The sequence below is a fragment of the Drosophila yakuba genome, chromosome 2L (assembly GCF_016746365.2).
Source record: "Drosophila yakuba strain Tai18E2 chromosome 2L, Prin_Dyak_Tai18E2_2.1, whole genome shotgun sequence".
NCBI classification, from domain to species: Eukaryota; Metazoa; Arthropoda; class Insecta; order Diptera; family Drosophilidae; genus Drosophila; species Drosophila yakuba.
The window spans coordinates 16,685,023-16,710,947 of record NC_052527.2 but is presented as its reverse complement, the minus strand read 5'-3'; the positions used below and the strand labels follow the sequence as shown (position 1 = coordinate 16,710,947).

Here is a 25,925-nt window from a genome sequence, read left to right as displayed (position 1 = left end):
TTTCTATCGCCACCTTATTTCTATTTTCCAGATTTGTCCGCTGCGAATGGAATACGTGGTATTGTGCCGTCTGCTTTGTGTTTGGATGGCAGGCATGGCTCTGCTAATGGCATAATGTACCTTCCCTTACCCGAGAATTTCGGCACAACAGTAACTGATTTTTTAATTTCATTATGGCGCACAATAGGCGTTTCGCCTGTGACCCGTTGGGCAGGATCTGAAGGCAGGCAGGGATCTGGGCGCTGGGATCTGGAATCTGGGCGGAAGGGAGTTAGGTAAATTGTTGCCATTTAATGTGGCCATCCAGGCTGCCATTACATTGCCTTCCGAAGGGCGTGAGCCTGCCCCCTGGAACGTGCAATTCCACATATACATACATATATATATAATGTGCGCAATTGCAATTTATTGTATGGCAAAGTTTGAACTGGCCAGGGTCTTTTGCGGAGTGTTGCGCTAACACGGCTTTTGTGGCATTCCGGCTTCTGTTGCCACTCGATTCGGGGTGGTTCGCTGCCCAAAGTGGGCGGCGCGGAGTGGGAGTGGTTTCTAGCACCGCCATTTCCAAAAGAAAACATTACGAAATCACTGGCCAGGGACGTAGTTGGCTTTTGCAAGGGGACATGTTCAAGAGTCAAGGGACTCTGACCACTTAGAGTAATTGATTAAAAAGGGATTAGATATTAATAAAGTGGTAATACACAATAATACTGAATTTGGATTATCTTTCTGTAATAAATCGCTATAAAGACTGTGCTGCGAGCTAAACTCATGCTATAACATATCTTTTGAAGCCCCTCGATCCACAGTATCTCCACCCCAGCTGCGGTCCTATTGCTTCCAAAAGTTTGACCCCCCTCACAGCTGCTCAACTGCCTCTCCCTGGCACATTCAACCCCCATTCCACAGACGCCTCTTTTCACAATTGCAATCAGCTCACGTACTGGATGTGCTACAAAATGACTTCCATGCCATGTAACTGGCTGCTCGCTCGGCGGATGGGTCGAACAGATGGACCGGGATGACGCCCATTCTGGCTTCCTTTGAATTGGGCTTGAAGTGGGAACTGGGTCCACCTCTCGCCCTCCATTCCAAGCTCGAATTGCCGGTCCTTGGTGGCCAGTGAACATGTTGGAAATCACATAATGTGTCATTTAATAATCAAGCTCAATATTGACAGCGACACAGCACAACAATGCGATGTGGCAACGGCGACGGGGACATAAAGAAGTACAACAATCCCGCCATTAGGCATAAATTCATTTGCGTTTGTCTGTGTACTCCGACTGGATTCGAGTGCTCGGCACAGCTGCCGCCATTGGCACAGCCGCTCATTCATCCATATCCATCTATAACCATAGGCACTCTCCGCATTCATATGCTTCCGCACCGCACCGCACCTCACCTCCCATCCCATCGCATCTCATCGCGTCTCACATCACATCATCTCATCGCACATCATCCCATGGCATCGAATCGCATCCCATCCCATCTCATCCCATCTCATCTCATCTTGAGCGCTGTGTGCGAATCCCTGCGGCCGGCTCTTCCTGCTCGCTGCCTGGAAATGGAATAAAAAAGTTAAACAAACCTTAAATGAAAAATTCAACTCAATTGAATTCGTTAGCTGGAAATGTCGTTCCTCCTTGTTACTGCCACATTCCCAGCTCAGACGATGATGACGCTGCTGATGATGATCACCATCCCATCAGCATCGTCGTCAATGCCCATCCATGTCATAGAGAGGGCTGGACTCGCCATTGTTGGTCTTGTCAGCGGCAATGTCCTTCGCACCGGGAAAATCCTATCGGAAGGATGTCATATGAAAATGGCTTTAAGCGCGCTCGGATAGTTCCGTTTAGGCTTCAAAAGGCTTTTTAAGGACACTTATTTAGGATAAACTACTATAGACACGAAGTAATAGCTTCGTTATTATAATATGTAATTAGGGTTTATTTTATTTAAACTATAATGTTTTTACTTAGTTGTGTTCTTTCGATCCAAAGTAATATAAATATACAAAACATGGTTAATTGGATAGCTCTTCACAGGATAAACTACTTTAGACACGATGTAATAGTTTCTTTATTATAATGAAATGAGTGTTTATTTTAATTAAACATTAATGTTCTTTACTTCGTTGTTCTTTCGATCGAAAGTAGTATAAATATATAAAAAATGGTAGACTCATCTCCTTCCACACTGTTCGCCTTAATTAGCAAGGATTTAGCAACACAGTAAATTAATATGGAGTGTATTTATTTCGGTTTTTAATCAACGGAAGAGTCGAACAAACAATTTAAAAAATCTGAGTTGTATCAATTATATGTAAATAATACTTTTTTTATTTAATAAAAAATATTTCAAATTAAAATTCAGCCTAATGCATTTGAACAAGGACCACTTGAGCTTGCCGAAATATAATTTTATTTGCTCTCTTTATTTTGAATTTTATTAATAAGAAGAAAGTATTTAACTCCTAATTAAAAGTTCTAAAAAACTAAAACCCTTGATACAAATTGAGCTGTGGTTTTGATATTCTATTTTAATATTCTAAATGACAAAGTGGGCATCATTGTTTTATTTGCTTATATATCTTGAAACGATTGCTAATATAATTCAAACTTTTACATGACAAACTTCTTTAGACATTTTATGTTACTTATGTGTTATGCCTTACTGTAGAGTGCAAAAATGTAAAAACTCATTTCAGACCGAGTCAGTCCGCTATTTCGAAATTCATCTGTTCAAAAGGTGGTCTTTAAACTTGGGAAGGGGGTGCCCAAATTTGAATCTATTTTTTACTCCGCGAGGTGCTACATTTTGCATTTTATGAATTCAAATGTATTTCATGCGTCGTCCAAATGGGTTGAGGCAGCACAGGGAGCACAGGTAGTACAGGTAGCACAGGTGGGTAGGTGGTGTGCGCCTGAGTTTCCTCGCACTGAGGGATAATAAGATACTCTTTGCCGCGGGGAGAGGTGCAGGGTGCGGGTGGAAATGGAGGTGGAGGTGGCATGATCATCGCCACGATGATGACGGCGATGATATGGCAAAAAAGAGCGGGCCAGGCCAAGAGTTCAGTGCCGAATGCCAATGCCGGCGAGAAAGAGCGGCTGTCAGCGCGACGCGGTATCTACACGGCTACCGTGTGCGGGGGCGACTTCCATGCGGTCGTACGTCGCCGCCGACAAATTGCCATTTACACCACTTGCCAAGACAGCAGTTACAGCAGCTGTGTGTGTGTGGGGGGGGGGGGGGGCAGCAACAACATAACAAGTGGCACACCCACACAACCCCACTGGCGCGCTCACACAGATACTTTGTGCGCGTATATACACTTGCCTGGCGGCCCTCCGTCATACGGTTGTCTCCCTCGCACTGCAGCAGGGGCGTGGATGAGGCCACGCCACGCCCCCTTTGCCAATGGCAGCCACACGGCGGTGGGAGGGAGACAGTGCGACAGGGAGAGAGCGGTACATAGAATGTATCTCACAGATACATTTCTACATTGTTGCAGCAGCAGAGCGGAGGCAGCAGCGCCAGCGATTGCGGCAGAAGTAGCAGCTTTGAGTAGCTGCCGTTGACGTATTTTGAATAAATTTTAATTGAATTCGCACAATGAAACTGTTTACTTAACCTGCCACTTTGCCAGATGAGCTTCATCTGAGCGCCAATGCAAAGATACGGTTACAAGGCTGCCGCACCGCTCACAGTGGATGGCCACCGCTCCTGCGCTGCATATGCGTGCAACCCCCCGCAACGGTGAGGGGTTGTTGAGAAGGATGAGGTCCTGTGTGCTGAACGCACTCTTTGTTTTAATTACAGCAGCCGACGGATTCGGTTTGTTAGCTGCTGTTAAATCTGCAGGAAGGCAGCTGAAAGTTTACAGAATAGAGATACTCTGAGCATCTAACCCAATTAGGCTCCTACTCAAAAGTGACTCAAAAAGCTCATTCCATCGATGAGCTGCCATCTCGGCTACTTACCGCAATAATTTATTGTTCATTTTGTTATCTCGTTTGGAATGAAAAGTATTTACCATACATTCAAGTCAGTCAAGTATGAAAGTATACTTAATTTCCGGATAAATTCTGATAAGTTGTATTGTATTTTGGAACACACAACCTGCTGCAAAAGTTAAAATCTTATATAAATCGGCATTTTACTATTTCTTCTCGACAACATAATTGAAATAGTTATATATAGATTTATAAATACCATTAAGCATGCAGATTCCAGTTTGAATCCCTATTCCAAGGCCCACAAACTTTGCTACCAAAAACACGCCCCGCCCAACGCACACTTCTTTAAAATAATGTTAAATTGTTATAAAATTTGTTTTGATATTTCAAAAAAATGTTCAAATTTTCGTTCGCACTAAAGTGGAACTATAGCGTTTCCTCGTGTAACATTTTTAGTTCGATGCGGATAAATTCCATTAATTCAAATATGTAATTGGGTAAGGCGATAAGACCATTTAGACGCCAAGCACGATTTCCAGTAGGTTAGGTTGAGTAGTCACCTTAACGCACTTACAGATCAGGAAAATGCCGAAAAAAGCGAGTTGATGTGGAAGAGTGGAGGGGAGCTGCTCCTTTGTGGGCCGCTCAGCTTCCGGTTCACTCCGAATCACGTGTCAGGTAAATGTGGCACACAACACTCCTTCATTAAGTTAATAACAGTTTTCCAAGTACAAAGTGAAATTGCGAAATTCCGCTTCACAATTTTTCAGCAACGCTTTCCCAGCGCCTTCCGCCGCCCCCCTTCTCCCCCCCCAGCGATTTTCATGGGGCTACTGCAACTGTAACGCTGTAATTTGCCATCGCTTTGGCTTTTGTTTCCTCAACGGTTTTGTTTGGTTTTGAATTACAACCACCTCGCCCTCCCCGCCCGATTGTGTTTTACATCTTGATTATCTTCCGCTTGTTTATTCAGGACTCACACTGTGAGTAACCTCCTTGCAGCATAGCACACCCCCGTTAGCCTCGCAGGAAAGTGAAACACAATTTCCATTCAAATCCATTCGAGAATAAGAAGTCAATCAGTCTTCAAAGTGTGAAGGATTTTGCACTTTGACGCAGCCAAAGTCCGACCATATGCTGATGTGGCGGTGGACTCCACCCGCACATCGCCCGTCGCCCATCGCCCGTCGCACTTCCCAGCCGCCTGTCGGCGAGAAAAGCCACTGTGCCCCAGAATCGGAATCGAACGTAATCCCGAAACAACCCCAAGACGCTCCGTTCGTTCGGCCAAGGAATATCAAATTGAAACTTTGCGCCGGTCGAAGGCGTCTTGCAGGCACGTGGCCATGTGGCAGGGATATCCCAGGTTTTCGCTTCTTCAATTACCCTTTCGACGACGACGACGTCGCTCGTATTATGATAATCGCATCCTAATTGCGAGAAAATTACGCCCACGTGCTGCTGTAACCCGATCAGGAGTGCCATCAAAGGATACGCTGCTGGTGGAGCAGTCAGCTGGCGCAGTGAAAGTCGGGCTCGAACATGACCCTTTCACTCGCCCATCTGGAAGTTAGTATATAGAATTCGCAGACCTATAGTGGCCAATTCGGTTGCGGTTTTCTTGGTAATTGAAATAAATAATCATTCTTTGTAGCTGCACCGAGATGAAACAGAATTTTCTTTACAATTATTTATTTATTTAATTGTTTGTTTTTATTTTGTTGAATTAAATTTGTTACAATCTCAATATATTTGAAACATGCGTTGAAACATGCGTTCGATCTGACATTATACTTTATATTCAAATTCAAATACATTGATATTTTTCTTTCCTACAAGTTAAAGTATGTTAAAGTTCTCTTAAAAATAGATGGAGACATACAATTTTGCAATTCTATTAATTTAAATTCAATTTAAAGGTAAAATGTTAGCGATGTATGTATGTTATTGCTAGCATTGAATTCTTCAACATAATTTATAACAGCTGTTGAGAAAGCAGTAGTCACGAACCCTGCTTTGACTGAAGTAGTTTAGTTTTATAGCATGAAGCAGTTGAACGAGCAGTTTATGACGAGCAGATAACTGCAAGCAGTGAACATTAACACTGCTTTGACAGAATCAGATTTAGTTTTATAGCATTAAGCAGTTTAACGAGCAGTTCATGAGAAGCAGTTACATGCAAGCAGTTGACACAAACACTGCTTTGACTGAAGCAGTTCTAGTTTTATAGCATGAAGCAGTTGAACGAGCAGTTCACGATAAGCAGTTTAATGCAAGCAGTCGATGCTAACACTGCTTTGACTGAAGTAGTTTTAGTTTTATAGCATGAAGCAGTTGAACGAGCAGTTTATGACGAGCAGATAACTGCTTTAATGACAGTAGGTATAACAGAACACAAGCAGTTAGCGGAAATAAGCTGTTCAACAAGCACTTACCGGAAATAAGCTGTACAACAAGCAGCAAGCTGAAATGTTTGGTTCAGTTCATGTAAAATGCTATAGGTGGCTCTTTACATATGGCAAAACAAAAATAAAGGTTGTGTTAAACTATGGACAATACCGTTATTTTGTTTTGGTTTTACAATTCTCGCAAAAATAATGTTTTTTGGCCTATGAATGAAAGAACCAAAACTTACCAGCTGCATCATAGAGCTACCCACTACTGACGGTATATAAAGGACTTTGTTGTTTTCTTGCAAACCAATTAAACAACAACATATAATTTCTAATTTATTTATTCTTATATGCCACTTAACGGCAGGCCAGGTTGAACTCTTAGGATTTCAAAGGCAACTAAATACTGCAATATAATGCAATTGATACTGATGATACTGAAATATAGAATTAACTGGAAATTTCGAATATAAATTTCAAATTGCGCATAACGCTTTTCACTGCAAATATTTTTCCAATCAAATTGCCAATGGTCTGACTTTATTGACCTTATTGTTTAGATGATGCAACTGCAGCGACTGCACCTAACGATTGATAACAGCACTGAGTTCCCAAGTAGGAGTCACTACGCGATTGCTATGAGCGCTGATTAAAGCTTTCGCTGATTTTGAGCTTGGAAAGCTCAAGCCACCCCCGATAGTCAACTCTGGTGCTGGTATTCAATTTCACGCTGAGAGCCTCAGTCCGCAATCGTCGGTTTTGCCAACCAAACGTGCTTCATTTTCCATCAATTGTCGCTTCGAACCGTTTCAAATATTTTCCGATTCTGGATTCAGGATTCGGGGGCTTGCCAGTGGGATTCGGCAGAGGATGCAACAGGATTGATACCTTGTACGGAGGGCTGAGAGCCTGACAGAGCGATTATAGCCTGACTAGACCTGGATCCTGGCTCGCCATTTTCAGCGAATGTAACGGAATTCAGTGGAAAAGCGCCATCGATTCGATTCAATACGATTCAATTCGATTCGATACTGGGCAGTAAAGGCTGAGGCGAGCAAAGGACCCTTGGAGGACTGTTGAATTAGTTAGAGGCGAAGCAACAAATACAAACAAAGGGGCCATTCAACAACCTCCCGAAGTCGCCGTATCGATTTTCCGTTACATCGTTATACACACACACTAACCCAGTTGGCACACATCCATTACGCATACGCCCCATAGCCACCCCAGAAAGCGAGAAGAGCGTGCGGACCAGCTGCTCCACTCCACTCCATCCCACTCTGCGAAGAGAAAGGGAGAGCCTGGCGGATTATCGGACTGGCTTTGTTGCATCCCGCAGCCACTGGAGGCATGTTTCATTTGGCACTCGCCAGCAGCGGACGGACAAACCATTTAGGTGAGAGAGCCCTGGGGACGGAGAGGAGCAGCAGAAGCAACAGTAGCAACAGCGGCCGGACGGACAGCTCAATTGCGGGCAATTTATATTTAATCCGCGGGCACACAACCCAAATAAAAGCGCGCATTGTGCGCCCAATTAAAATCCCCTAACCTCTTCTCCTTTCGCCCACAGGGCTACGGCAATAGCCATTGTAGGTAGCATTCACCAGCATCGGCATCCGCGACCAGTCACGACAGTGACGCTTTCTGCCGCGGAATAAGGAATCCTTCACCCCATCCACCCAATCACAGTCGCCCCAACGAAATCGCAAGCCACCAGCAGGTGTTCAGCATGGCGGGAATTCAGCTGCAACCAGGATGCACGATGGCCGTGGCGGTGGTGCTCCTACTGCAGGTGCTCGTGATGGGCCAGGTGCTTGGCCAGGGTCCGCCGCAGGCCCAGGTGTGCCCGGAGCAGAGCGAGATCGCGCCCTGCATCTGCACAGTGAAGAAGAACGGGCTGGACATCCTGTGCGAGACCACCGATCTGGCGCACATCACCAAGTCGATGGGCACGCTGAAGGGCAAGAGTCCCATCATCTTCTACCTGAAGCTGCGCCACAACAATCTGCCCAAGCTGCAGGGCTTCGTCTTCCTGGCCCTGGACATCCGCCACCTGACCATCCACAACAGCAGCCTGGCGGCCATCGAGGAGAACGCCCTCAGCTCTCTGGGTAACTAGTTGGACTCCAGTTGGCGATGGGTCACCTAATCCTTTCTCTTTGTCGCATTCACAGGTGCGGGGCTCACACAGCTGGATGTGTCTCTAAACCAAATGAAGACGGTGCCCTCGCAGGCTCTGCAGCACCTGTTCCACCTGTTGATCCTTAATCTAAACCACAACAAAATCACCGTGATCCACAACAATGCCTTCGAGGGACTGGAGACCCTGGAGATTCTGACGCTCTACGAGAATAAGATCACACAAATCGATCCCGAGGCTTTCCGAGGACTAGAGGAGTAAGTTGAAATGGATTTTGTAAGTCTCCTTTGGCACTCATCGAAACCCTTCTTTTAGCCATATTAAACGCCTGAATCTGGGTGGCAACGATCTTACCAATATCCCGCAGAAAGCTCTTTCCATTTTGAGCACCTTAAAGAAGCTGGAGATTCAGGAGAACAAAATACGGACTATCAGCGAAGGCGATTTTGAAGGTGGTTATTGGAACACTTCCATGGGCAATGCAGTTGCCAACGATTGTATTTTATATTTCGGCAGGCTTGCAGAGCTTGGACTCATTGATTTTGGCCCACAACATGATCACCACCGTGCCTGCCAATGTGTTTAGTCACCTCACCCTGCTGAACTCCTTGGAGCTGGAGGGCAATAAGATCAGTGCGATTGACAAGGATGCCTTCAAGGGCCTGGAGGGTGGGTTGTCCCTTGCATTTTCCCATCCACTTTCTTAACTGCGTTCTGAACCCACAGAGAACCTGCAATATCTGCGCCTGGGTGATAACCAGATCCACACTATTCCCAGCGAGGCACTGCGTCCACTGCACCGCCTTCGCCACTTGGACTTGCGCAACAACAATATCAATGTTTTGGCCGAGGATGCCTTCACTGGCTTTGGAGATTCCCTAACTTTCCTCAACCTGCAGAAGAACGAGTAAGATTCTGCCCTAATAATAACTCCAGCTCCAAATCAACCCTTAAACCCTTTTCAAGTATTATTTTTCTTTTGTTATAAAAAATTACTCGCGTTATTTAGTTTCTGTAGATTTCATCACAATGTATCTGTAACGATTATATTCTCCATTACCTAGCATCAAGGTTCTGCCCAGTCTTCTGTTCGAGAATCTAAACTCTCTGGAAACGCTGAACTTGCAGAACAACAAGCTGCAGCGCATACCGCAGGACATAATGGAGCCCGTCATCGACACCCTCCGCATCATCGACATCACCGGCAAGTCATGGGCATTGCTGCCCAGCCAAGCACCTAACCGAACTAACCGAGCTAATCCAAATCCGAAATACCCGCGCAGATAACCCGCTGAACTGCTCCTGCGAGCTGACCTGGTTCCCCAAGCTGCTGGAGGACCTGAAGAACAAGGACGACGAAATGTCGCAGAAGAAGAAGCCGCTGTGCCACATGTCGCTGGACAACCGCGAGTACTTCGTGCAGGCCATGCCCACCGAGAAGATGCACTGCGCCGGCCTCAATGTGAGTCCCTCGCCCACCAGCGGCGGTCTAATGCGGATCCTGCAAGTGAACATCCTGGCCCAGATTGCCGTGTGTAGCGTGGCCTTTCTGACTAGCGTCTAAGCATCTAGCCTCTGTCCAGCTAGACGCGGTGTTCCATGTGGGTCAGTTTCAGCTTCAGTTTCAGTTCCACCCATGTGATCAGTGATAGAATCCAACAGAGCGACAGTTCCATTCGGTTTAATTCGGTTGCCACATAACGAATCACCCAAAAATGCAAAAATGCAAAAAGCAATCCCAGACCCCAGAACCCAGATCACAGACCTCTTGTACGCCCACAAGCCATTTCTGTGTTGTTGTATTGTATGTTTTCTTATAGATTATAGGGAATCCGTGAATTATGCAACTCTGCCAGTAATTAGACTCAGAAAGCACGCTTTTCGAACCAGCAGCAGGCTTCCCCCACCCCCGCAAGTTATTGAGACGACGCCCCTGGAGAGGCACCACCACCACTATCCGGTCCACCCACTGCACTCCGCTCCAGACGTGCACGGTAGCTCGCCGAGAAGGGGAATGCTGGGATGCTATTCACTTGTCTGCGGACGTAGCTTAGATGTAAGGCTTGGTTTGGGCACCAGTGCACCAGTGCGGAGGCAACCCAAACCCAAACCCAAACCCAAAATCAAAACCCAAACCCAAACATATCGGAATATTGTTACGTTTAAGCGTGGGATTTTGTTGTTACTTGCGTTAATCTGTACGAGCTTAGTTGTGCAGCCTAGGGCTCCGTATGCCCATCTATTATGTGTAGTCTATCGTCGTCTTGTCGTCGGTGTTGTGAGATACAATCATTACTAACGCGTTTCGTAGTCCCTCCACCCGTTTCCCGACCTACCTTCTGCACCCAACCGATCCCCAGTCGAATCGACCCGCCTCCTCGAGCTCCTCGAGACCATGTGCCGTGTTATCCAATTCGAAGCAGGCATGGCCAATTGTGGCTCCACTTTGGGTGCCAGAGGCAGGCGAAACGGAGGGAAAACACAAGAGAAAGTAAGAAATTTCATTTGCATCAATCACCAAGAACTGATTATGGAATAAGTAGTTTGTACTCTTTATTTGCCGCTAACACGGGCAAACTCCCAAGTATCCCAAGTAATCCCCATCCACATCCACATCCACATCCCGATTCCCATTCCCATTCCCAAAACCCACATCCAGAACCCAGAAGGGGCAACCCACAAAAATCGAGAATGCATATCGTTATATTGTTATATTATATCGTGACATATCAAGAGCTCCAAGTAGTAAGACACTCGGAAAGCTCGGCACAGCTAATATAGTGACATTTTATAGAATTTACTTACATTTTTGAGGCATCTGACAAGTTTGATATTTATGCAAGAAGTGAATTAAGCAAATGCGTATGCAGAGTGGAATTTTTGAAATTTTTTATACATATACTTTTATACACACATACATACGTACCTTTTCGATTATGTCTACGCAATCTAAGTTGTAACTCGATTAGCTATACTATACACTAACACCCCAATCCGCCCGACCCCAATCCCCTCCCTCCACCACCCCAACCACTCGGTGGCTTAGGTCAGTAGCCACCCACTGGTGGGCGGTGGTGCAGCGGGAGCGGGTTCGGGGCGGGAAATATTTTCAAGAGAATGCGCCGCACCACCGATTCGGGTCAGTTTCCTTTGGCTAGAGCTGTTCTTTTCAAAATATTGCTAACACCGAACCCCATCGAAAGCTGGGCTTGCATAATGCTCTCCATGTGAGCAGAATCTGAGAATCTGTCTAATAAAGAATCCATGTTGGTTACAAATGCAAGCACGAGTTTTCTTCACTTCCTCAAATCCGATGAATGGCCGAGAAACGTTAGATTACTTCTTTCAGAACTGAAGATAGCTCCCTAAAATCCCGAATCTACTAATTCCAGTTTCCCCAATTCCTAGCAAGTTACTTAATTGCGGGTATTGAGCTGATCTGTTTCCCAATTGTGCTTGTGATTTCTTTGTCGCGAAAAACACCAATAACTTATTTACGCAATCGCTGTAATGCTGATTGCATACTTGAATCCAGGAACAGTTTTGAAAATTCGTATTTAATTATAAGTTGAACATAACAAGTAGTGCTCTTGGAGTACTGTAGAGTTACTTTGCCTTGAAGTACCTGGTCTCGGGCACATCGAATCCATTGAAGGGGCTGGCAATGGGCATGGTGTAGGCCCCCATGTTGTGAAAGCCCAAAAGGTCGCCCGGGTTCAAGTTGGGCAATAGCAGGTCGCCCAAAATCTGAAGGTGAAGAGAAGCAAATCATGCTATTGCCTTTTCTATTGTCTTTTAAAATTAGCTTACCTTATCCAAAGCATCGCAGCTGGGTCCCCAAATTACAGATTTAAGCTTTGGCAAGCTCTCGGCATCATCCTGGAATTGGAGAACAATATGTTAGATAATTACTACTTAAGCTACTAAAATCCAAGGTAAACTTCAAATACTGTTTAACGACTCGTTAAAAAGTTATCAGGATCGTGGAAAATCGTGGATCTATGGGTAGAATCCCTATCTCCTTTGCTCATTCTTTATAGTTGATACAACATCTCCGAAATGGGAGAAAAATATAGAATCTTGTATTATTTGTGGGAAAGGTTAAAGGCTTGTTTTCCTACCAAGTAAAGCACGGGGGTCAACTCCTCAGGGTAGTAAAACATAGCCGCGAACGCTCCGAAGATGCCATCATTCAGGTAGTACATCATAGTGTCCAGCTTGCCATCCTTGCCGCGGACTTCCCGCTTGGCATGCACCTTGCAGATCAGTGTGTAGGCGGCCTCCACAAAGAAGCGTCCAGGCTCGGAAATTATTCGGACACGCTCATCGGGGAAACAGAGATCCAGCGACGTGTTTACAGCCTGTGCTATCTATGAGAAATATGTGCCATTCAATAATAGCCTGAAACATAGACCATTTCTGCACCCACTTTCTCGAACATGTCGTCATCAATGCCAGGAAAGCCACCGCCGATATCCAACATCTCCATCTTGTGACCTACGAACTCGCCGACCTTAAATATGCTTTCCGCCCTCTCGATGGCACGATCGTAGGCCTCCACCTCGCTGCATCCGGAGCCCACGTGGAAACTGGTACCGGTCACCTTCAGATCCAAGGCCTTGGCAAGAAGCATCAGGGCTGCGGCATCCGACTCCGCATCGCATCCATACTTGTCGCCCAACGGGCACAGCGCCTTCTTGGCCTCACTTTTGAACCTGACTATAAGGCTGGAAATAAGAAACACATATCTCTAAGCTACCAGAAGCTCACATTCGTATGTACTTACTTGGAGCCTGGATAGTGTTTCTTCAGCTTGTAAACCTCGTACTCGTTATCCACCGTGCCGTTGACCACCTGCTGCTCCTTGGCGTACTTCAAGTGGCTGGCAGGACGACAGGGATGTGCGAAGATAATGCGCTCAGGCGAAACGCCAAATCCTAGAACCTAAATAAGTACCTCGATCATAATAATGAAATAGGAAATGGGAAATGGGCCTAAACCTATTCTCTTCAAAATAATAATAATTGTAATTTTGACCGTGTAACCTTGAAATGTGTTTATTTGGCAAATCAATTTTAAAATTGAATACTCGATCGATCACACACATCTGTACCTACCAGTTTGAGTTCGTTTTTGGAGGCGCAGTCGAATCCAGTTCCGAGATCCGCTAGAAACTTGACCACCACCGGATCGTCGTTGCACTTGACAGCATAGTGGGGCTCAATCCTGGGCATGAGTTTGTGCCACAGGCGCAACTTCCGCTCCAGACTGGACAAGTCACAGATGTTGAGGGCCTGGTCCAGATTTTGTAAGTCCGCCTGCTCGATAACCCTGCGGATGTCGAGGTCTTTCTCGTAGTATTGAATTCGCGTGCCTCCGTTCACCATCTCGATTAGACTGACAATGATAGAGAGGTGATGTGTGTACATCCCAAAAGGTCCAAGCTTTAGGATTATCTATTTGCGACCGACAAAAACATTATTTGTACCCAAACCATAACGACTGTGGACATTGCTGAATTGTTTTTCGGTTCATTTGAAGTCTGCGCATCCAAAAATTATGCTACAAGCCAAGAGTTTTCGAAAATTAATTCTTTCAGAAGATAGAGCTCAAATAATATTCGAATTTAAAATACTCTGTATCTATACTCTGTATCAAATAATATTCGAATTTAGAATACTCTGTATCTAGAAGCATTATGAGCCTTTATATCGTATTTGGCACTTTTCCATTGTTCAGCTGACATCGCTTTCAAAATATGCGATGTGTGTGACTTGAAAGTATAAGCGCAAAGCTAGAACTGATATACTTGCTTTCACAGCAACATTACCGACACCTGTAAGATCCCAAATATTTGGAGAATAAATACCCAAAGAGTGTCTTTTATAAACCCAAGTCCACTACATTTGAAAGCTGCAAGCAAGTAAACAAGTGAGTCCACAAGATGCTGGTTTTATTGGATTGAGTAAGTGTTTTAGTCATATCGCTTGGAAATACAGCGTCTTTGGCACCTCGAATCCATTAAATGCACTGGCAATGGGCATTGTGTAGGCTCCCATGTTCCGGAATCCCAAAAGATCTCCTCGGTTTAGGTTGGGCAAGTGCAGGTCCTCCGAAATCTGAGGACAGGGGCACACATTACTTGGTTTTGCCAGGTTGAGGACAACATTTAACTCACCTTATCTAGGGCGTCACAACTTGGCCCCCAAATCAAGGACTTTAACTGGGGCAAAGAGTCTGCATTGTCCTGTGGGATAAAAAGTGGTTTAGATTTAAAAAGAAAACATGGTTCAATTCAATTAAATATAAAAAACATGTAATAGGTGAATGTATACATATGTAATTAGTATGCATTAGTAATGTCGGGCATTCTCACCAGATAATGCTCTGCTGTCACCACTTGGTGGTCGTACAGAATGCAGTTGAAGGACCCATAGACGCCATCATTCAGGTAGTACATCACGGTGTCCAGCTTCCCAGCTTCATTCCTGATCTCCCGCTTGGCGTGGATCTTGCACACCAAGGTGCAAGCTGCTGCCACAAAGAAGCGTCCTGGTTCGGCGATTATGTGAACGCGTTCGTTGGGGAAATGACGCTGCACCGAGGTATTCACACTCTCGGCTATCTGTAAAAGTTTCCTATAGAGGCCATTTCTTCAAAAACCTCAGCTTACTTACCTTCTCAAACTTTCCGTCATCGCTGCCGGGGAACCCACCGCCTATGTCCAGCAGGTCCATGTCATAGCCCAGAAGGGCGCCGAACTTGAAGAGGTTCTTGGCCTTCTTGATGGCCCGATCGTAGGCCTCCAGCTCACTGCACCCGGAGCCCACGTGGAAACTGGTGCCGGTCACCTTCAGGTCCAAGGATTTGGCCAGCAGCATCAGGGCCGCGGCATCCACATCCGCATCACAGCCAAACTTGTCGCCCAGTGGGCACTGCGCCTCCTTTGCCTCGCTCTTGAATCTCACGATCAGGCTGGATTAAAATGGAAATGTATACCAATGATCGTTCCCGGAGTCATGCACCTACTTGGAGTTGGGGTAGTGCGTGTGCAGCTTGTACACCTCGAACTCATTGTCCACCGTTCCGTTGGACACCTGGTGCTCCTTGGCGTACTCCAGATGGCTGACGGGGCGACAGGGATTGGCGAAGATAATACGCTCGGGTTGGACACCGAAGCCCAAGACCTTTCAATTAAATCAATATTTAAAAAAACTGAAAGTCCGGGAATAAACTATATGAACTATGTCTGATTAAAAAATAATGGAAGTCTGTAAAGTAACTTAACTTTTGTCTGAATCTAGAATAACACGAGCTAATCGCTTTAAAAACTAATAAAAACATTGAGGAATTGATAAGACGCAGTCGTTCACTACAAAGACGTTCAGTCACTCACAATAATGTACAATACAATGTACAATAATATATACATATATGTGTGGCACCAAAAACCTAATTCCTTAGATCATTTGTTGTTTGTTGTTGTTTGGCACTTGCAGTAGAATAACGAGTCCACCCACCAGCTTGACTTCGTTCTTGGAGGCGCAGTCGAATCCGGCACCCAGCTCGGCCAGCAACCTGACCACCACGGGATCGTCATTGCACTTGACGGCGTAGAAGGGCTTAATCCTGGGCAGGAGCCGCTGCCAGAGGCGCAGCTTGCGCTCCACGCTGGACAGGTCGCAGATGTTGAGGGCCTGGTCCAGGTGCTGCAGATCGCACTCCTCGATCACCCGGCGGATGTTGAGCTCGCGCTCGTAGAACTGGACTTCTGGGTAACCGGCCGCCATCTCGAAAAGATCACAACTGATCAGAAGTGGGGCACTCGCACTAAAGCCATATACTATAGCTGTTATCAGTCAACGACTTGGGTTTGAATCGCAACAGACTTGCGAAACATTTAGGAACACGCTCCGAAAACGTTCCTCTCGGCGGGAAACAATGAGGCTCTAATTAGCGGCAAAGGTCAAGCGATTGGACGTCACACTCCCCTCTCCCGTCTCTCCGCTCCAGAGCAGCGATATTTGCCAGAACGCGTTATTTACAACCAACAATATTTGGCATCGTAAATAATTTTAATGCCCCTGCCCGGCTGCACGGGCATGTAAAAGTAATAAAATGTAAATTTTGAACGCAACTGCCCGAGTGGCCATCGAGTCGCGCATAATCGACACTTGCCCTTGCCCCGCGGACACTTCACACCGCCTTTGGTTCGAAATCGTATATGGATATGGATCGCATCAAACCCCTACACACCCCTAGGAAATTCCACGGCAATGACAATGGTAATAATAATAGTAGTAATAATAGAAGTGTGCGCGACGGCGGAAAAAGGAGGGTTGTTGTGGTCTGTGTCCCGGCCAATTTAGCAACCCTCGACTGCGTCCGAACTGGCAATTAAAAATTAAAATCAAACTTTCGTAATCGATACTGGCAATTGGCAATGGCAGTGGCCCTTCCCGCTGGAGTGTCCTATCAATCAACCTTTAATTGGGCAAACCCATCAATATTTTTTCGCACACCCTTTGGCCATCGGCGAAGATCTTCCCAGCGAAAGGAGTTGGATTCTCCGGAATGATAACTGTCAAAAAGTTCCGAGTATTGAGCGATGGCCGCGAAACATATCTTGTCATGCTCAAAAATCGAGGTGATCCGCGTTCACCCGAATCATTGCGATTTGATTGCAATTTGCTGCGAGTGTCATCATTCACTTGAATTCGAATTCGTTTTCCAGCTCCGCTCCGATGCGATTCAAAACTAACCCGAAACCACAGCAGGCACTCTTTGAGGCCCACTTTGAGTGATGTGACAAATCGACGACAGGCCGAAAAGTGCTCACCAAAAAAATTCGAATTCGGAATAGGAATAGGAATAGGAATCGGAATGCCAGCCACTCGTACCATGCTGAATTGTAAAACTGGTTTCGCCTTTTTTACAACTAAATGCGTTTAAATCATTCGCCCAAATTGCAGGAAATTTACATGCGAATGTCATTAGTTCAGCCGCCAGTCCCACCATTTCCCATGGCAATTGATTCGAATGTATCCATTGCAACTACGCTCGTCGATGGGAAAGTCAAATGGGAAACATAAGAAAACTCTTTTTTGCCTTTTGAAAACCCTTTGTATTAAAGTATGCGCCCCTGAAATTATCAGATTTCAGCAAATGCAAAGAAAGAATTGGGGTCACCATACTCGGTTTTGTCTGGGCAACAAGTTGATTACTCAAATTTGTATGAGTCCAGTGATAAGCCAAGCAAAATACTCTTTTTCATAAAAGAGATTAGCATTAATCGGTGTTAGCTTCAGAAATCATTACCCAAAGGCCCTGAGCGGATTTATAAAAGTGGACGCACATTTTACCGCGATCAGTTTTCCTGAGAAGTAAAATATTTCATATTTTTTTGATCAGACTCTAAGCCCCACCTGCAGTTGTTTTCAAACCCAAAGTGCGCTGTTTTGTTTAATAGGTGTCAGAAAGCAAACAAGAAGTTATTTTGAGGTTGTTTCTCCACCATATATTTGCTGTTCGCAGGAGAATTCCCTTCCACTTCAGCATTCATGGCATTGGCCCACTATTTATAACGCAATTCGCGTGGTATACAAATTCCCATAGTTACATGAACGCCTCCCGCAAGTTCAGCGGCGACCCTCTCCTGCTCTCCTCCAAATAGTTTCATAACAAACCTGCCACGGAAGGCAGCGCCAAGTTGGCGCCCCCATCGGCACACGCACCGAAATAATCAGGGAGCCGGACTCACCTTTGGTCCTTCGGAGCACCCCAGGCACTTGACCGGCTGGCCATTCGAGGGCCGTCGCTTCAGGGGCTCTGGAGGGGACTCTGGAGGGGGCGCTTAGCCGGGCCATTACCGCATTAGCGACGACCCACTCGAGATTCCCAATCTGTGCGCCAGGATCACACTGCGCCTGTGCGGACAGAGGCTCTCAGCTGGCGCGTGCACTGCTCCCCAGTGCACTGTGCGAAAACGGGCAATAGTATTCAGAATATTTCAGAAATATTTCGTTATCTACATCTAGGTAAGTAGAAGCAGGCACGATTGAAACCCAAGTTTGGGCTAATCGAAAGATGAATCCTTTACAATCAAGGACTTCCTTAACTTCTTGCAACACTTAAATCACTTGAATAAAACTTAAAAGTACTTTCATTTCTCTGCGTGTTTCGAGCCGCTGCCGCGAGGATGAGTCATTTGGCAGGAGCGCGGCATGGGAGGTCCTTGCTCCACCTGCGAGGGTTCGCCGCGGCGCTTCCTCGTTCAGTTTTGTTTGGATAGCCCAACGGGCTGCAGCGGTGATGAGGCACATGCCCCGGCTGACGGGCGCAACTCCGATGGCAGGGCAACAATAGCCACTGTAATTGCAGCATTCACTTAGGGAGGATAAAGCGGCGGCGACACAAAGACATCGCCAGCATGTCGCATTTGCTGAGGCGCACCAGGAAGTCCTGTCTGAAGGTGAGTCCTCGTGTGGCGCCCGAGTGGGTGGCAATCTATAGGAAATCGATGGCCACCAGCGCCGCATGAAAATAGTCAGTTAAGTTTGCATGCCAGTGCTTTTGGCACGTTAATCATACGCCGCGTTGCCCGCTATGTTTATGCGTATCGATTTGTGTCCTTGCAGTTCCTGCGCAAGATATCGACTTCAAAGCAACTCTTTGTCCAGCGGCTGGACGAGGAGGACGGGGACGACGAGGATGTGGAGGAGGAGTTGAATCTGCAGCGCGATCTGGAGCTGGATGTAAACAGCAATTGCCCGGTGACGGAGGCTATCTACGAGGAGCTGCAGCTGAGTGAGTGCAACCAGGCCCTGGACTTGGCCAAGGAGGAGGAGGAGGAGCTTCAGCCCGCAGCCAAGCATGATCTGCGCTTCAAATACTTGATGAGCTGCGGCAACTACGAGGTGTTGGCCACCCCGCCAACGACCATTGAGTTCGAGCGGGTGAAGTACAAGGCGAATGTCCGCTACCTGCGGCACACGCCCTCCAACTCCAGCCTGGATCTGCAGCTGGAGGAGCAGAAGGAGGAGCAAAAGGCGGAGCAGAAGGAGGAGCAGCCAGCGCAGCAGCAGGCCACCCCGCGAAAACAGCAAGTGCAGCAGCAGGCAACTCCGAGGAAACAGCAAGTGCAGCAGAGGATTCCCACGCCCAGTCGCTACCATCCCTGCAGCATCAGCCTGGGCTCCAAGCTGGAGGGCAACTACCACAGCGTGGTGATCATGGAGCCGCCGCACGACGACTTCCCCATTGTTAAGTGGGACATCAACGGGAACTCGCTGGATGACGACACCTGCGATCGCTGGGATGACTTCGACGCCAGGTGGCGGCAGGCGGCGGTGGCCACCAGATCCCTCTCCCAGTCCCAAAAGTCCAGCCACCAGTCCAGCTCCTGCACCCTAGAGACCTGGGTGGACGACACGGAGCCCCTCAGCCTGGAGCTGCACCGACACGACAACGCAGTAGCCGGAAACAACTGCAATCTTTGCCTTAGGAGCTTCTGAGTCCGGAAACGGACACTCAGCGGCTTTGTAACCTCCACTTTGCGTCCAGCGATAGAGCACGAAAACCAGTCTTGTGAGAATTACCTACATTTATATATGTAATCGAGTATTTGAGTCGGCGTCGGCAGACCGCAATTTTCATTATAGAAAGTTGTTTTCGAGAATATCCATTAACAATAAAGTGTGTTTGTGTGTGCGGCGCTCCTTTGGCTCCATACCTTGAGTAATGCACTTCAGAATGCGAACGTAAATGCGAATGCGTATGCGATTGCCCTTTGCCCTGTGGGAGGGAGTAAGTTCGTCGACCACCCACCCATCCATCCATCGATCCATTCCGGCGCACGACCCGCACGTGCTGGACGCTCGTGAGAATCCGTAGACCTTTGGCTTTCCCACGAGCCACGGCTGCGATTTCGTGGGTTCGTCCCGTCGCCGCGTCGGTGGTGCAACTTGCCGCCTTGTCGCTACACCGCTTCAGCCCGGCACTATTTATCCACTTGATTCGGGGTGGGTTCCGGCAACTCGGAGCGAGTTTGTCCCACGCTGGCACTACCACTGGCATTGGCCATTAGGCATTTCCACTTTGCTGCTTGCCGCGGTCAAAACCTGAGCGACAGCATGCCGAATCAAATGAAAAGCACTTTTTATAATTTTCGATTTTGATGTACTTTTTTGAAATTGATATGGGCGCCATTGTAACCAAGGCCTGATTAATCGAGAAAATAGCAAAAATGCTACACTAAAGAAATTTGTGGGGGAGAAAAAATAATGATCTTTCCAGTTTCTTTAACCGGCAAGAACACATAGAGCTTGGCAATGTGAGATACTTAGATACTTTTAGAGACGCAGGACTAATGGGCTTGTACTGAACATGTTTACACAGCTATCCACAGATGCCTTACTTTGTAATATAATAATTCACACATTTTCTCTTGTTTGAATTATTCTAATGTAAAAACGATGCAATAGTATCCCGATATCTGAAGGCACAGATATCAAATGTAGTTTGGGATAGTTCTATCATACCACTTCAGCCATAGATCAGCAATATTTGCGTAGATGGTTTTAATACACGTTACTCGTAGATTAAAAGGGTATACTAGATTCGTTGAAAAGTATGTAACAGGCAGAAGGATCGATCTGGCCATGTCCGTCCGTCTGTCCGTCCGTATGAACGCTGAGATCTCAGGAACTACAAAAGCTACAAAGTTGAGATTAAGCATACAGACTCCAGGGACATAGACGCAGCACAAGTTTGTTGCCACGTCCACTCTAACGCCCACACTTTCCAAAAATGTTATGATATTTATTCATTTTTATATTGGTCTTGTAAATTTCTATCGATTTGCACAAAAAGCTCTTTGCCACGACCACTCTAACGCCCACAAACCGCCAAAACTGTCAGTGTCGAAGACTCTCCAATAGCTGTGTAACGGGTATCAGATAGTCGGGGAACTCGACTATAGCGTTATGTCTTGTTTTGTATTTGTATTTTAATCACTTTTAATCTACTTCTAGCTTTCAGTAGTAATAGGCGTGCAATCTTGAGATGATATAATATATTGGCAATTATTTATTATATACAAATTTATAAGTAACATTGGAATTAATAATAATATCAAGCATCTGGCCACAAACTTTGCGAGTCATTTTTTGAGATAGCGGAGAGAGATATAGCAGAGAGTATTATCAAAGTATTTAGATGGTTCCACAGTTTAGGGTTATGATAACCATTTCCTCTATTTTATAAATAGGAGGATACGCTATAGTATAAGAGGAACCGCGACAGTCCATTTCGTCGATTATCAGATACCTATTACTCAGCTTGTAGGAGTACTGGGTATAGCTATTAAAATTGGCCAAGCAAATAGTAAAATCAAAAATCTCAAGACATTTTTCTAAACAAAATCTAAAAATTTTTCAAAGTATGACACTTTAGCTCGGTTTGTGAGCATTACAGTGGACATGGAAATCTTCTGTGGCGATCCAGCGCTGCGTTTACATCTCTTCCTGATCCCAAGATCTCTGCGTTCATACGGACGGACAGTCGGACAAGGCCAGATCGACTCGAAAGGGTATACAAATATTGGCGTTTTAGAATTAACGAGTCTAACCTCTTAAGCAAACACAGTTTAGAATGGATCATATCATGCGCAACTAAAAGTTTAATGGGCTAGAGAGTTTAATAGATAAAGAATTGAAGTACCTCCAAGGATCACGTCTGCTTTTACGTAAGGAATGACAAAAAAATTTGGGTTTTTAACGTCGCAGTTAATTTAACTTATATTCATTTTGCGATTTTCTACAATGATGCTTGGGATTTAACACTAAAGCTCCCAAAAATATAAAAGGGTATTATTTGCGCATAAGCATAGCTCTAGATAAACAACTCGAGTTTACCTCGGGCAATTTCTTAGTCAACCTTGGTCACCTGCCGTCGTCGTCGCCATTATCTCGGCACCTGCACCTGCCGATGCTCCCGTTCCTGTTCCGGATTCCTGATGCCGCAACCTTGAGCCGGCGGCACTGACCTAGAATTGTGTGGGCCACCCACCAGCACGCGTCCCACTGCTCAGATAGAGGTCAACGACGGCTGTTGCACTTGTTGGGGCTTTCCCGGCGCCACGCAATGCCGGGCAATGCCACACGACCGGCGCGTGCTCCAGTTTGAGTTCCATGGTCGGGTGCAGCCGCTCCAGCAGCGAACAAGTGGACAGACGGACGGCGGACGTCGCCAGTTTGTCGCCCACGGCGCCGATTAGAGGCCGTGCTGCAGATGCTTTAGATACATAAATGCTTTAGATGCTGCTGAAAGGCTGTATCAGATGCTCGGGCGATACAATCGGATGAATCGATGACAGAGGCTTGCTCATTTGCCGGCTTGCCGCTCCTTGTCGCACACACCCTTGCTCACTTGGCGGCGATCGCCGTGCGGCGAATATGTTTATTCCCCGTTTCCTACCCCAATCTCGGCCAGCACGCGCTACGCGTTGCCAGGGGGTGGTTGCTGCTGCATCTTATTGGACGGCTGCCGCAGGCGGTAAAAAGGGGTTGAGCGGCGGCAGCGGAGGGCAGGTCGTCCGCTCGACGTGTGCTGCAGAATCAGTCGAACGCCGTTCGCGCACACGATAAGTCACGTGCTCAAACTAGCTCCGCCAGCCCGGTCGCCTACTGCATCTGCAACTTGCTGCCAGTGCCACTCGCAACACTAGCAACACGCAACGCGCAACACTCGCCCAGCGACAACTGCTACAGCAACACACCAGTGTCAAGTGCGCAGGAGCAGCGAGTAAACACTGCGAGTCACCACACACAATGGATCACAACATGCACGTGAACGCGCCGTCGCTACACCACTGGGGCTACGCCGCCGGACCCGGAGTGGTCATGCCCGGCGCCAGCGTCACAACACCCCAAAGCCACTGGGTGCCGCCGCCGCAGAGCCACCACAGCGCCCACAGCAACCACAGCCATGGGCACAGCCAGAGCCACAGCCACGGGATTGGCAGCCTGAAGCGGACGCTCTCCGAGAGCGACTGCGACGATCTTTACTCCGAGGAGTCCTCTAAAGAACAGTGCGTATTCCCGACTTCTTACAAAAGTGTTTTCAATTTAGTGCATGAAGAGTTTCTCTAAAGAAGCTTAGGAGTTTTCTTGCAAAGGAACAATTCTAAAAAACTGTGCGATTTAGTGCATCAAAATAATGGATAACTCTAATCAGCCCAAGAATAAATAGATTTTAAAATGGTTCAGTAACTCTATGATTTTCATAGCTATGCAGTTAGGAGCACCATTGAGTGTTAGATAGCACACGCTTAAAAGAAGATATATTATAATCCATCCTTACTTTCAATCCATACCTAATAGAAAACCTTTGTGCTTTTAGAATCTCGCCCAGTGAGCCGGGCAGCTGCCAACTAATGAGCCGCAAAAAGCGACGAGGAGTGATCGAGAAGAAGCGGCGGGATCGGATCAACTCCTCACTTACCGAACTCAAGCGCCTGGTGCCCTCCGCCTATGAGAAGCAGGGATCCGCCAAGTTGGAGAAGGCCGAAATCCTCCAGCTGACCGTGGAGCACCTCAAGAGCTTGCAGTCCAAAAGTAAGTGTACTTCGCCAACTTGAGCTACCTTCAAATTAGTGAGCGGGTAGTGAGTAGTGAGCGACTTGGTTAGCTGGAAGTCAATAGTCAGCTAGAACTAAAGTTAAAAGCGGAATTAGGTCATATGACACATCGGGTTTGGAAATATTAAGGACATTTTGTATTTCGCCAGTTCAAATCACTCCTCTCCCACTGACATATGAACTACAATCCCAGTAAAAAAAGCATTCGATCGGAAAACTGCAACCAGAATCCCCAAGCAGAACCCGCTGTGGGAAACAATTAAGGCACGAAATTAAATACAATATGCGGCAAATTATCACAAATCTGGGTAAACAATCCTGACCTGTTGTCCCGCACAGGGTCGCATGGTGGGAAAAATATGATTGCCATAAGCAAAACAGGACCACCACCACCACCCTAGCGCTCAAGTGAATCTCGAATCTCGGGGCTTCCCACGCTCGGAAGCGGCACTACCACGATGGCAAAGTTGTAGCCAGGAGCGGGCTTTCACCCCCTGATAACCACCTCACAACGAGCCATCCCGCCGAAGGACATGGGTTTTGGGGTTGTTCTTTATGCTCGTCGCGTGGGAACAGCTATTTTAATTGTTTGCCTGAACTGGGATTAGACAGCTTATTGACTTTCTCCACCTCCTCTTATCTTGTTGCAGCTCTCGACTCGCTGAGCTACGATCCGCAGCGAGTGGCCATGGACTACCACATCATCGGGTTCCGCGAGTGCGCCGCCGAAGTGGCCCGCTATCTAGTCACCATCGAGGGCATGGACATCCAGGATCCTCTGCGCCTGCGCCTGATGTCTCACCTCCAGTACTTTGTGCAGCAGCGCGAACTCTCGGCAAAGAGCTGCGCCAGTCCGGGCGGCTGGACACCGGCTGCTCCCAGCTCCTCCGGTTACCAACCCAACTGTGCAGCTGCTCCCTACCAGAGCTATGCGGCGCCAGCGAACCCGGGTGCCTATGTATCCAGCTACCCCACTTTGAGCGCCTCGCCCTCGCAGCAGGCTCAGCAACTGGGAGGACGCACCAGTGTCTCGCGGACTAGTGGAACTGCCGTAAACGAATCGCTGCCCAGCCATGATCTCCACTCTGAGAGCAGCAGCCAGCAACAGCAGCAGCAGCAGCAGCAGCAACAGCAGCAACAGCAGCAACAGCAACACCAGCAGCAGCATCAGCAGCAACAGCAACGGACGCAGACAACACCTCAACCGGCGCAGCAGCAGCAGCAGCAACACTACACCCACGACCACAGCGCAGTGCATCCCGAGCAGCAGGTGCCCACCTACATAGAACTCACCAACAGCAATCGCCCGGCGGCCTTGGGTTCCGAGAGCCTCAGCTATAGTGCCGCTCCTCAGTACCCGGTCAGTGGACTGCCAGGCCAGGATTACAACAACTCCAGCGTCCTACAGTATGCCACTCCCAACGGAGCCAAGCCCTATCGTCCTTGGGGTGCCGAGATGGCCTATTGATTGGAAAGTTTGCCTAAGAAGGAATATTTCAACGTCTAGTCAGAGCAGACCAAGTGTGATAGTCTTAAGTTTCGCATCCTACACAGAGAAAAAACAGAGAACAACCAGAGAAACAACGCAGTGAGATTAGCTAGTGCCGTTAGCATATAAACTTAAGTTATTCATAATGATACCTATAGTTTGGAACATTTTGTGAGTCTATTGTAAATAAACGCATGAGTTTGTAAGAGAAAATGTTGAATCGCGGTCATTAATTGATATTTTTATCAGGGAAAGGGGTTCACATCATTCACGCATCAAAAACACGCGGTATAAAAATAAC

General features: G+C 46.9%; 5 protein-coding genes across 7 annotated transcripts; 3 read left to right on the top strand and 2 right to left on the bottom strand.

Annotated features, from left to right (window-relative positions):
• The first annotated feature begins 7,093 nt into the window (after positions 1-7,093).
• LOC6528521 (slit homolog 2 protein) lies at positions 7,094-11,781 on the top strand. Of its 3 annotated transcripts, none has more exons than XM_002089531.2 (9): positions 7,094-7,754; positions 7,929-8,469; positions 8,533-8,755; positions 8,814-8,950; positions 9,015-9,167; positions 9,225-9,405; positions 9,563-9,702; positions 9,782-9,960; positions 10,319-11,781. In XM_002089531.2, exons 2-9 carry the CDS (start codon positions 8,088-8,090, stop codon positions 10,334-10,336), a joined length of 1,413 nt encoding a protein of 470 aa, XP_002089567.1. In that variant the 5' UTR covers positions 7,094-7,754; positions 7,929-8,087; the 3' UTR covers positions 10,337-11,781. The 3 variants fall into 3 exon arrangements, with proteins under 3 accessions (XP_002089567.1, XP_015054333.1, XP_039226313.1); XM_015198847.2 differs by having other exon boundaries at positions 9,782-10,103; XM_039370379.1 differs by having other exon boundaries at positions 9,782-11,781.
• A 258-nt stretch (positions 11,782-12,039) lies between these two features.
• LOC6528520 (ornithine decarboxylase 2) lies at positions 12,040-13,922 on the bottom strand. Its single transcript, XM_002089530.3, has 6 exons — positions 13,616-13,922; positions 13,285-13,442; positions 12,928-13,225; positions 12,620-12,868; positions 12,309-12,377; positions 12,040-12,245 (listed from the first exon to the last, which is right to left on the bottom strand). The coding sequence occupies exons 1-6, from the start codon at positions 13,883-13,885 to the stop codon at positions 12,105-12,107; spliced, it is 1,185 nt and encodes a 394-aa protein (XP_002089566.1). The 5' UTR covers positions 13,886-13,922; the 3' UTR covers positions 12,040-12,104.
• A 512-nt stretch (positions 13,923-14,434) lies between these two features.
• Positions 14,435-16,313, bottom strand: LOC6528519 (ornithine decarboxylase 1). Its single transcript, XM_002089529.4, has 6 exons — positions 16,019-16,313; positions 15,528-15,685; positions 15,176-15,473; positions 14,875-15,123; positions 14,677-14,745; positions 14,435-14,617 (listed from the first exon to the last, which is right to left on the bottom strand). Exons 1-6 carry the CDS (start codon positions 16,286-16,288, stop codon positions 14,477-14,479), a joined length of 1,185 nt encoding a protein of 394 aa, XP_002089565.1. The 5' UTR covers positions 16,289-16,313; the 3' UTR covers positions 14,435-14,476.
• A 2,438-nt stretch (positions 16,314-18,751) lies between these two features.
• LOC6528518 (probable E3 ubiquitin-protein ligase bre1) lies at positions 18,752-20,262 on the top strand. Its single transcript, XM_002089528.3, has 2 exons — positions 18,752-18,969; positions 19,136-20,262. Exons 1-2 carry the CDS (start codon positions 18,928-18,930, stop codon positions 20,009-20,011), a joined length of 918 nt encoding a protein of 305 aa, XP_002089564.1. The 5' UTR covers positions 18,752-18,927; the 3' UTR covers positions 20,012-20,262.
• A 972-nt stretch (positions 20,263-21,234) lies between these two features.
• LOC6528517 (hairy/enhancer-of-split related with YRPW motif protein) lies at positions 21,235-25,837 on the top strand. The gene is made up of 3 exons (XM_002089527.3): positions 21,235-23,586; positions 23,898-24,112; positions 24,786-25,837. Exons 1-3 carry the CDS (start codon positions 23,327-23,329, stop codon positions 25,601-25,603), a joined length of 1,293 nt encoding a protein of 430 aa, XP_002089563.1. The 5' UTR covers positions 21,235-23,326; the 3' UTR covers positions 25,604-25,837.
• Positions 25,838-25,925: the final 88 nt, after the last annotated feature.